Raw genomic sequence first — 12,781 nt, 5'->3', positions numbered from 1 at the left:
GTGTCAAAAGCCGACATAGATTGTACTCTTTTACAACTGCCACAGCCTCATAACACAAAAGACATACTGGTTTTTCTTTTTGAAGCACAATCATATATTCACATTTCCATCTTTCTTGAAACAGCTTTCAATTTGCATCAAATTTTCCCCTCCTGGACATTTTTGGATCATTGTTTTATTTCTGAACTCCACTAGTTCAGAAAATGGAACTGATGTGAAAACACTGCAATCTAGTGGCAGGATGCCATCACTATGCAGGTAACAGAATTGTTAAGTATCATGCTAAAAATAGTTTATGGTCAATGCACTCTTTTGACTTATGTATTATAAGACCAATTAATCTCTTATGGGCCACATAAAATGGGGTGGCAGGCCACATTTGGCCCGTGGCCTTAAGTTTGACACGTGGTGTACACTATAGATGCACCTTTTGCCGTGGCACTCAAACAATGGACTCTCCATGTGAGCTGCAATCATGTCAATCAGTCTAACTCACAGAACATTGCTCCTCTGTTTTACTGGGGACATTTGATGCCTTCTGTAGGGAAAGTGGGCGGGGGGGTCGAGGTGCCGCTAGTGCCATCTGTGTGTATGCTCAAGCCCTGAAATATGAGACAGAAATTTATTTTAAAAAACTAGACAGGACCGCCTCTGTCTTTCATATAGAAAGACAGATCCTGCAAGTCTCCCCCTGCTGTTGTTTTTCTTGTCTTTGAAGGTGCATGAGTTTTCTACTTTCTACCTTGCCTGATTTCTCAATTTAACCCCTTGATGTCTGTTGTCGCAAATTTGCAACATACCCTGTCAGGTCTTGATGCAACTATGACTTTTGTATCTTATTATTACCTACTGATTCATATATTTCACATACCAAAGATCAAATCAGATCCATATTGTCATCATATAATAATCAGGGGATGAACTTCTCATGTCTATATATATATACTATGACGTAGTTATAACGATTGTGTGGACTATACTTAAATTTACAATCTCCACTTAAACATCTGTAAGAATTAAAAAACACTAAATAATCTATTTTTATAATTGTTAAATTAATTGAGGCAGTAAGGGGTTAAAGACTATCCAAAACTGTAAGCTGAAACCAATCGGCAATTCAGTGTGGAGATTTACTGCTCTCATTTGTCTTATATCAACACAAGAATGCGGCTTGATGTTTAGATCAAGACAATGTGAAAGTATATGGATGTCAACCAAAAAAATAAATAAATAAATAAATAGGTCTTGTGCTTTTAATTATTTAATTTAGATAATTCAACAACATATAACTGCCTCTGGTGCTGAGACTAACATTTATTCCTTTCACATGACCCCTCCTTGGTGAAACTTGAAAAAAAGAAAGAAAAGAAAAATCACTTCAAGTGTTGCTTACACATCAAAGTAGAATAATGTTGAGTTCTAAATTTATTTTCTGAAGGGTCTTGTTTACTTTAGCTTATTGAAAGGCATCACATTTAGTTACATTCTGTTTCATCACCAGCTAAAAACTCTTCACTGGAGTTCAATGATGACAAAAAGACCATAAAATCTTTGGTTGTCATTTATTTTTATTTTGCTGAATTATTTTTTGATTAATGAAATACATTTAAAATTTAACCCACACATTTCCAATGGATCTTTCCCTGGTCTGTCACACATGTCTTTCAAAAATCCAAAGAAGTATAATCTGCAAATGGTTTGATTTGTGATTACATACAAATATTAATATAACAAAGGATGACCCATTAAATGCTAAGAAAACAATGACAATTTTCTATTATAAAAAAAAAAAACTTGTTGTGTTGGTGTGTGCACGGACAGAAGGAAGCAGTCGTAGTTGAGGCTGTTTAATTCAGTAGTCTTAGTTATTTTAACACTTAGATTTTTAAAACATAACAGCAGCAGCATGTCAGCCTCATGGATTTCTTCTTCTACTCTGAAATCTAGAATCAATAAGTCCGGCTTTATGTCCAGCTGTGAAAGTTGTAACTACATTACACACAACACAACAAAGCTATGGGCATGAAAAAATAAATGCAGTCTTGCGAGAATATCCGGCATAGATAATTATCAGAATGGTTTGTAAAAGACTGATTTGGTCATCAGTCTTTAAATGACTTGTCTGTAGTTGTTTTGTTTTGTTTTTTCACAAAAAAAGCTACAGGGGTCTGAAATGTAACGTTACAGCCAACCACCTGTGCAGTATCAGAGCTTGATCACATGAGTCAAAGAGGGGTCAAAGATATCAAGAAAGACATGTCATATATAGACAGGGGATTTTCATACAATAAAACTACCAACGCCATGAGTCATATGCAGGAAGAAACTTTATAATGTCTCTTTATCTAACCAAGCTCACAATATCAAAAAAAAAAGTGTAAGGGTGAGAGGCTCAACCAAATAATAAAAAATAATGAAGAAAGAACGACACTGCTGCTTGGATGAAAGGTATTGTGTCACTATGGCAATCATCACCACCTTCTGGTCACACCACTAATCTTATTTCTAGAGCAAAGCTTTTTGATAGCATTGAGAACTTCTTCTGTTTTTAAAGAGTAAATAATAGGGTTAAGTAAAGCTGGTATGGTGTGTGTCAGAGAGGAGTTGATGATCCTGACATTGGGATGGATAGGAGCTGATGCCGCTGTTGCTACATTGGTGCTGAAAATTGGCACAAAAGAAATAGCCACAAGGATCAGATGAGATGTACAAGTCTTAAATGCTTTAAGTCGCTCCTTTACTGAAGCAATCCTTTTTAGAGCAACTGAAATAAAAACATATGTCAGTGCTATCAATATCAGTGGTATAACAATGAATGTAAAGAAACCAACATATCCTACTATGAAATTTAAAGTGTTGTCATTACAAGCAAGTTGATACATAGGGCCATGACCACAGAAAAACGTCTTCAACACCACAGATCTACAGAATGACAGACGATCAACGAGCTTTACAAGACATGCCACATAACCAATGCTAGAAAGCCATGAAAACAGCAGCATCACACCTATAGCTGGTTTAGTAACAAAAGAGTGGTACCTCAGAGGGAAGCAAATTGCTATGAATCTGTCAAAGGCCATTGTGACAAGAGTCCATGACTGCACAGCTCCAAACAATATAACAAAGAACATGTAACTCAAACAAGCCTCATAGACGATGTACCTCCTGTTGAATAAAAAAGTGTCCAAGAGTTTAGGAATGAGAGCAGTGCTGCCACATAAATCTGCAAACGCCATGTTAAACACAATCATGTATTTGGGAGTATGCAGGGCCTCATCCAGGTAAATAACTGAGAGGAGGAAGCCATTCCCCAGAACAGTCACAATGTAGACAAAACACAGAAACACATAGAAATACTATGCATGAGGGATGTTGGCAAACCCACTGATATAGAAACTTGCAGGGCGAACAAAAGTAGAATTAAACATGATTACTGCTTTTTCTTCTGGAGCCATTACAAACACCTCTTTCTGGACTTAAGAGAAGAAGAAACAATGTCCATTTGAGATCCATGCAGTTTAAAATAGTTGATGCAGTCTAACTCATCTCTAAGACAGGTGTGCTGTGCTGTTTAGACTGGCTGTTGAAACTGTGAGGGACCTGATAGTTATATGCTTCTGTTATCCCACTGCGAGTAGGTTTCTTTCTCACTTAACATGTCTCCTGTGTGTCTCAGTGCTTATGTCATTGTTGTCCTCAAACATGGACCCAATTTGCTTCTTCCACCAAAAAGTAAAATGAGTCATTAAGATGTCTGTTAATACTGACTGTGAAAGTACTACACTGTAAACCTGAATAGGTTTAGTTTACTTGAAAAATGCTTGTCACTGGTTATCCTTCAAAAACTAAGTAATCAAATAAGTTAATTTAACTCAACATCTTCAGAAGTTATGATTACTATGGAAAATCATTCTGACTGTCTTTAATCAAACAAACTTGATGCTGATTTGTTACATATTAAGAAATTAAGTAATGTTAAAAAAAAATGTTGCGTATCACCGTAAAACATAAGGGGCTCTTATTTTGTGGCGCAGCGCAGGGGGCGCAAGCCTGGCACACCCTGTGCAGTGCTAATTTCATGCAGCGCCCCACCATGCGCTGCCAATTTGACAATTTGGTAGACCGTCTGAGCAGAGATGGGTGTGACTACGCGCCAGGGGGAGTTGACGGCGCACCAGGGGGAGGTGTCAGCAGATTCATGTTAGCGCAGTGACAATTTTGTGCCAAAAACAGTGCAGAAAGTGCGCTGAAAGCTCGCCAGCTCCAACCTGGTCAATCCTCGGCGCAAGGGGGAGCGCAACCTACGCAGCTGTAATTTGGTGACAGGCGCACATGTGCTTACATGTCATCAAAGCCTCAGAGGCAGGTTTCCAGAGTGTCAGGCACATTTTAATGCAATAAACAATCACAGCAATCCCTATTTGATATAACCGTCTGAACCAGCATATACATTTATATCTATATTAATTTTCCCGTTGCATCTGATGTCAGATTAAAGCCGTTTGTCATAATGTAAAGTTAACCTGACGGCAGCTGGAAGTTTGATGCACATCTTACAATTAAACAATAAACAGCCTTAACATCTGATAGTGAGTATATCTGGTTCTCTTATTTCATTTAATTCAAAGAAAAGAGGGAGAGAAAAGACGAAGTAAAATGAGACAAAATAAATGTGTGCCACTCAGGATTTACCCATGATTTCCCATATTTCTCTGTTTTAGTCTTTATTTTTAACGTGATCTAAAAAGATGGTGTACATTATTGTGAGGAGGATGAGGCGGAGACACCGGAGAGTATACAGTATATCACCAAAGGTTCTGCTATTTGGCGATGACAAACCAGGAGTGCAGGTGGATCAAAAATAGTCTGAATGGATAAGCCAGCTGTGTAACTGTCTCTTAATTTTGTACTCCTATTAATGACAAAGGAACAGATTAAATCTGTCCCGGGAGCTGGCCCACACAGTGACGCGCTTAGTGTCCTCCGATGAGTCTCGCTGTCCATTCTCCTGCTGCAGGGACAGCGGCTCTGACCGTCTCCGCTGCCGGCTCTTTCCAGCATATCTTCCGAGGTGCTGGGGATCACTCAGATCCATCAGGCCGCAGTGCATTTAAAGGCGAGGTGAGGCGCTCATCTGATTGGTAAAAAACAGCGCTTGGCTGTGTTAAACCCACTCACGGCTTTTCTCCTCCCTCTCTGCCATTTTCAAGGAGGGAAGCGTGGACGCACACCTCTGCGCTCCCCTGTGCCTTGACTGCACCTCTCTTGGCACTGCAGGTAACTTGCAAAGTGCGCTGGTCACGCCCTGTCCGCGCAGCGAAGGCCGGCGCAGGGCAGGTGCGCCTGCGCTTGCGCCTGGTCTACTGAATTAGAGCCCAATGAGTTGACCTTACTCAAAACTGGAAGATGTGATATCAATAAATTTGCCTTATGAATTAGGTTTATGTAATAATGAAAACATTGAAGCAGATCCGAACAACTAAAATAAATAACATTTAAAGTACAGCTGGGTCTCAGACCCACAGCGTTCCCTCATAACTCATGGTTACAAATGCCATCACAACAAAAATCAGCTTCAGTTACATAACTTTGGAAACCATAAGTGACGGGGGAAGGCAGTAGATATGAGACCCTGCTGTACATTGAAATATTGTTCTTCAGGGAACGCAGGTTGTTTGAGCTCCATGGCACTGACTGGTGGTCTGTGCTCCACGGCACGGGGTCTTGTAACTATAGACTTTTGCAGTTTGCGCCTAATGGTGAATATATTTATAAATGAAATGTTTGACTGGACCATCATGCTGTTTTGGCCAAATTTGAAATTAAGTATAAAGAGATTTATTTATTTTTGTCACAGTCAGTCCATGGACAGCTGATCAATGCCACAAGGGGCATAGACAGCTGGTCCATGCTGTGACGCACAGACAAACAGTCTATATAATGTGGGGCACAGATAACCCGTGCCACTGCTGCACATCTGGAAGTACAGCAGGGTTTAATATCGACTGTGTTCCCTCCTCACTCATAGTTACAAAACATAGACAACAACTAATTATTTCAAGTTGTGCTTACTTAAACAGTAACAAAAGTTAGATCTCCTCAGAAATCATCACTTTCAACACTGAAAACTAATACATTTGAGTAAATTAAACTTACTAATACATTTTAATTTTTCATAGCTTAGTCCAACCAAGTAATTTAAACTCTGGGGTTTATTGTGGATCGGGCCCTAATGACTTGCCACTATGCATTGACCTAACTGCTTCCCCAGTTTTAGAAAGACTTAGAAGGTTATCCAGCTTTTGATGGTCCATGGTGGAGATTTGAGGCATACTTGAGATACTTGGAGGAGACTGATAGGGAAGAATTGCTGGCCTGATCTGAATGGTGCCTGGCTAATAAACTTGTAATCAAGTCATGTATTGTCTATTATGAACACTAGACAAACAAGAGAAGAGAGGGGACAAAGCAGGCAATTGACCAGGACTTGTTGGTGAGTTTGGTCAAACCCACATGTGTTGTGCTGGTGGACTGGCAACATCTGGCGAAAGCCCCTGTCTAGTGTGTAGTTTAGTAAACACTTAAAACAGCTAGGCTATTTTATTCTACCATCTGCTGGGTTATGAAACTTTTTACCCATAATGAGTTTTCTATATAGGTGTTGGGTTATTTTGTTCAACCCAAGTGCTGAGTTAAAAATCCATCAACCCAACATGCATCATTTCCACCAGCACATGGATTGTTTGTAATTCAAACTTCATCATGTCGTCACGTCATTAGACAGGCTCCACCAACCAGACACTATGTCAGGCTCCTTGTACCAAGCAGTAACTCATATAAGCAGTTTATAGTTACATTTAGCAGACCCTTTGGTCCAAAGCAACGTACAACACAAGCAAGAATTTAGACGGAAAGAAAACCTAGTTGGTGCGACAACAGCTACAAGTTAGTGAGCTGCAGGTGCTGCCATTAAATGCATTTATATATATATATATATATATATATATATATATATATATATATATATATATATATATATATATATATATATATATATATATATATATATATATATATATATATATATATATATGTTGATATATGTTGATATATATATGTTTTTTTTTGTTGTTGTTGGTGTTTTTTTTTTGTTTTGGGGGGGGGTACAATAATAAACAAGCCAACAAATCACAATTAATTGCAGAAACAGTATACCTCAATCTTCAACAAAATTCAGTTGTAGTGCTAATAAATCACAAGAGCTGAGTCTTAGACCTAATGACTCATTCTACCCCTGAGCAAATGAGTTTTCAGACATCTCTTAAAAGTAGAAAAGGACTCTGCAGATCTTATAGAGTTAGGTTATTCATTCCACCATTTGAGCACAACAGAGGAGAAGAGTCTGGCTAGCGATTTGGAGCCGCATTGGGCTGGGAGCACTGGGCATCTTTCACAAGCAGAGTGTAGTGGGTGAGGAGTGTAGACCTGGATGAGGAACCACAGATAGGCAGGAGCCAGTCTTGTCAATGTTTTGTAGGCCAGAAGGAGAGCTTTGAATTTGAGTTGAGCTGCCACTGGAAGCCAGTAAAGCGAGATTAACAGCAGGATAACGTGCTGTTTTGGGCTGGTTAAAGACAAGACGTGCTGCTGCATTCTGGATCACCTGCAGAGGTTTAAATGTACACGCAGGGAGGCCTGCCAGGAGGGAATCGCAGTAGTTAATGCGTGATGTCACAAGGGCCTGTACAAGAAACTGCATGGCCTGTTGTGTCAGGAAGGGTCTGATCCTCCTGATGTTATAGAGCGCATATCGACAAGACCGTGAAATGGAGGCCACATGAACCAGTTTTAGCAAAGAAATTTTGTTTTGACTACGTTTTGTAACCATGAGTGAGGAGGGAAGACAGTGAATATAAGTTCCCATTGTATATCACTAAAGCCACCAAGCAGTGCGGGGCGATTCGTCTCGGTACGGTGCGCTTTTAGCGGCATTTCCACTAACTCATCCCGGGATGGATCCCTAAAAACCAAGACGAGCTGTCCCACTTTTTTGGGACCCTTTCGTATGGGTGCCAGACTGAACCGATCCGCTCTCGGGAGGTGGAGCAACACACTGTGGAAGGTTGATTGGTCAAAAGAATCTTCACTTACCCCGACAGCGGCTGCATTTCTCCTGGCAGCCCACAGTCTTCTCTGAAACGAAGCTTGATTGTCCTTTTGTAACAGAGAGTTACATGAAAATCACAGAGAGGACGAAATGCTGCATGTCCATCCGTGCTCTTTGTTTACTGTGTCGCGTTTTCTTCTTTGCTGGATTTAATCGCGGGGTAAGCTGCTACAGCGTCGCACTATTGTTTACCAGCTGCGGCTTCCGGCATCTGGCTTACACGCCGCCCACCACGAGAGGGCACAGTTTGCTGTGGAAACGCAAACAGGATCAGACTTAACTGTCCCAAACCGTACTGAACCGACCTGAACTGCTTGGTGGAAACGCAGCTTAAGGTGCTCACATGGAAAGCTTGGGTTGTATCCACCACTGATCACATAAAATAACTGTGAAAAATTTATCACAGATTAGTTTTTCGTTAGCCTTCTTTTGCTCTTTTGTCCTTTCTGTTTTTTACAGTTCAGCTCCAGTGTCCCTCAATAGTTCAACATTTTTCCAATAAATCATTTTCAGTAGAGAAGAAGGCCTGTCCAACCCAATTGGGAAGCTGAGAAACAGCATTTCAAAATTTCTATTCTGGCATGATAACCTCATTTTAAGTTGTTAATTGCAATCAGATAAAATATCTTCGCCTGGTGAGGTTAGACTTTTTTTTTTTTTTTGCTTAGGAAGTCATCACAGTCCATTATATATACTTGCAGAGGGTCTCGTTTGCTTTTGGAGCCTATTGAAGAAGTGTCACATTTAGTTACAGTCCGTTTCATAACCAGTTAAAAACTCCTCACAGGGTTTAATGATGATATGATGAAAACAGATCTTTATATAATTTCACAATTAAATATTAAGTAAATCTTTGGTTACTTATCTTTTCTGAATTATTTTTAAAATAAATTCAAAAATCAACCTACGCTTAACTAAAGGATCTTTTCCTGGTCTGTCACACATCACATATTTATTTATTTATTTATTTTAAAAATCCAAAAAAGAGTTTTAGAGTGTTTTAGAGAGTTTTATCTTTATTCCCTTTGTTTAACTGAATGAAGAATAATGCAATAAAAGATAAGAAATAAGGGAATTTCCTCCAATATTACAAAATAAACTATAAACATGACTCAGATTATTTGAACCAGAAATCCCTCACCAAAAAAAAATAAATGCACTTGTGATAGAACAATTGACATTAATAACGACCAGAATAGTTTCTAACACCTCACACATGACTACCAGTCTATTAATGACTTAAAGCTAGGATCGTTTGTGAGCTACTTAATTACCTGGACAGGGGATCATTTTACGACAAAATGACTGTCATCATGAGTCATATGCAGGTAGCAACTTTATAATGTCTCATTATCAAACCAAGCACATGATGTCAAAATAGTGTCACGATAAGAGACAAAAAGCACATGGTGAAAACAAATAAAGTGAGAATGTCACTGCTAAGACACATTGCGTCAGTATGGCAACGATTGACAAAAAAAATCACCACTTTCTGGTCACAACACTGATCTTTCTTCTATTGCATAGGTTTCTAATTAAGTTCAAAACTTCTTCAGTTCTCAAAGAGTAAATAATAGGGTTAAGTAATGCTGGTATGGTGTGTGTCAAAGCAGAGTTAACAATCCTGGCATTAGGATGGATAGAAGAGGACAATGCTGCTATGTCAGTGCTGAGAATTGGCACAAAGAAAATAGTCACAAGGATCAGATGAGACGTACAAGTTTTGAATGCTTTAAGTCTCTCCTCTCCTGATGCAATCCTTTTAAGTGCAACTGAAATACAAACATATGTCAGTGCTATCAAGATGAGAGGTATAATGACAAATATCAAAACAGCAACATACGCAATTGTGAAATTTAAAGAGTTGTCATTACAGGCCAGTTGAATAATAGGACCATGAGCACAGAAAAAGGTCTTCACCACCACAGATCTACAGAATGACAGACGATCAACAAGCTTTACAAATAATGTCAAATAACCAATGCTGAAAACCCATAAGCACAGCAGCATCACACCTATAGCTGGTTTAGTAACAATAGTGTGGTACCTCAGAGGAAAGCAAATTGCTATGAATCTGTCATAGGCCATTGTGACAAGAGTCCATGACTGCACACATCCAAACACATAAACAAAGAACAAATAACTCAAACAAGCCTCATAGACGATGTACCTCCTGTTAAACAAAAAGGTGTCCAAGAGTTTAGGAATGAGAGCAGTGCTGCCACATAAATCTGCAAATGCCAGGTTAAACACAATCATGTATTTGGGTGTATGCAGGGCCTCATCCAGGAAGATAACTAAGAGGAGGAAGCAGTTCCCCAGAACAGTCACAATGTAAACAAAACACAGGAACACATAGAAATACTTTGCATTAGAGATGTTGGTAAACCCGTTGATATAAAACCTTGCAGGGCGAACAAAAGTAGAATTAATCATGAACGCAGCTTTTTCTTCTGGAGCCATTACCAATACCTGTTTCTTGATTTAATAGAAGGAAAAACAATATTTATGTAAGATCCATGCAGTTTCAAAAAGTTGATGCAGTCTAACTCATCTCTAAGACAGGCGTGCTGTGCTGTTCAGACTGGATGTCTAAACTGTGAGGGACCTGATAGTAATATGTTTTTGTTGTCCCGCTGTGAGCAGGTTTCTCTGTCACTCAACATGTCCCCTGTGTGTCTTAGTGCTTATCTCATTGTTGACCTCAAATAAGGACTCAATTAACTAATGCCATCAAACATCATTGTATCCATTTTTAGAGAATAACTATCAAAGTGGTGAGGAAACAAAAGTAAATTTTGGCGACAGAGCTGCTGCCCCAACCCTCTGGAACTCCCTTCCACTTAACATCCGCAACTCAGACTGACTCCTCTCTTTCAAAATAAACTCAAAACCCACCTTTCAAGACAGCTTCCTAATTCTGTAGTGACCAATGCTTGAAGTAAGGCCAAATGATCTAAAATTTATTTATTTATTTATTTATTTATTTATTTATTTATTTATTTATTTGTTTTAATCTAATTCAACTGGGTACCCATCAGGCCCTGGTGACTTGCCATTATGCACTGATTTGGTTGCTTGGTTAAGACACTTGGAGGGGAGTGATAGGGAAGAACTGCTGGCCTGATGTGAATGGTGACTGGATGATAAATCTTTCCTCAAGTCACGAGTTGTCCATTATGAACAGCAGACACACACTGGAAGAGAGGAGCAGAGCAACGACTGATCACAACCTAATGGTGAGTTGGGTCAGGTGGGGGAAAAGGTTTCAGACAGACCTGTCAAACAGTAGTATTGGTGAACTGGCAACTTATGGCAAAGGCTCCAGTTTATGAGATCTTCAACTCTCATCTCCTGTGGGCTTTCTCTTGCAAACCAGCCTCCATTGCAGAAGTGGCTGATGGAGGCTGTGGCTTGAAGGCTGTGTGTCTGTCATAGCATTAGCCTTAAAGCCAGTTGTGGACACTAGAAGAGAAGTTGTCAAACTGAAGGAAGACTTTCTGGGCTCAGGTTTTTCTAGAAATAGCTGACGGGTACTGGATGGCCAAGTGGGCTACTGCCTCAGAGGTCACTGGGGCATAAAAGAGAAGATCCTGAAGGCTATAGAGAATGACATTTGGTTGACCTCAAGGAAGTTCAAACCATCAGGTCGCTCAGGAGAGGGAAGAAGGACTTTACTGGGGAATAGCTGACCTGGAACTGCCACATCTGAATGTCCCATCCTCTGAGGAGGAGGCAGAATCTGAAAAACCAGGAGAAACTTTTGGCAATATTCTGGGCAGATGTTGCTGATGTATTCTCAAAGCTTCTCGGTGGCAAGGCACCGTGTGATGAAACTGGTTCTGGATATTGCTGAGTTGACCTGGTTACTTCATGCTTGAGTAATGTTATATGGAGGTCTTGGATAGCGCCCATGGAGTGGCAGAGCAGAGTGGTGTCTCCCTTTTTTGAAATGTGTTGAACCACAACTGAGTGTGACCATAGACTGTATATAGAGTGGACAGCGTGGCTCCGCCATTTATCATTGTACAGTTTTGAAGCAAACATACCCCCGTCACAGGCGCATCCATTGAAGCAGTTTGCAGCCAGAGTCTGAGCAGTAGAGAGTCTGAGGGATTCTGGGAGAATCTGAGTGGAGCTGGGTGACAAAAATATATGTTTTTTTTTCTTTCAAGAGTCTAACAATTATTGACTCTATCTCCTGACATATTTTACAATCCCATCTGTCAATCATCGTTAAACCTTACGTAAAACCTGGTTTTTAACCTCGTATAACTAATGAAAACAAAACTTTTCAGAAAAAAGAGGACTTGAATACAAGACAGCCAAATGATATCTTCAAATCACCACAATGATCGGGCGTGAGAAACATTTCTATGAGGTGTGTTAATTTTTCAAAGTTTGACCACAGCCCATCTGGAATGGCTGGAAAGCTGGATTTTTTAACCTGTACTGCAGCCAGCCACCAGGGGGAGCAATTTTTATGGAGACCACACTTCGAGCCGAGCAAGCAGATGTCCTTTTTTTTTTTTTTTTTTTACAGTGTGTGAGTGTGACAGCGTACACAAAATATTGAGGGTGTCGCACTACACAGCCTCCAGGCAAAGGATTTCT

At 39.8% G+C, this 12,781-nt stretch overlaps 1 protein-coding gene and 1 pseudogene across 1 annotated transcript; both read right to left on the bottom strand.

Annotated features, from left to right (window-relative positions):
• Nucleotides 1-2,471: 2,471 nt before the first annotated feature.
• On the bottom strand, nucleotides 2,472-3,464 carry LOC141791856 (olfactory receptor 1-like; annotated as a pseudogene).
• A 6,185-nt stretch (nucleotides 3,465-9,649) lies between these two features.
• Nucleotides 9,650-10,639, bottom strand: LOC141791782 (olfactory receptor 1-like). The gene has a single exon (XM_074672432.1). The coding sequence runs from the start codon at nucleotides 10,628-10,630 to the stop codon at nucleotides 9,650-9,652; it is 981 nt and encodes a 326-aa protein (XP_074528533.1). The 5' UTR covers nucleotides 10,631-10,639.
• Between the last annotated feature and the right edge of the window lie 2,142 nt (nucleotides 10,640-12,781).

Source organism: Halichoeres trimaculatus, unplaced genomic scaffold (genome assembly GCF_033239565.1).
Source record: "Halichoeres trimaculatus isolate MK-OKI-2021-1 unplaced genomic scaffold, fHalTri1.1 fHalTri1_scaffold_6, whole genome shotgun sequence".
Classification (NCBI taxonomy): Eukaryota; Metazoa; Chordata; class Actinopteri; order Labriformes; family Labridae; genus Halichoeres; species Halichoeres trimaculatus.
The sequence above is the reverse complement of the archived record's forward strand: the minus strand, read 5'-3'. Positions and strand labels throughout refer to the sequence as shown.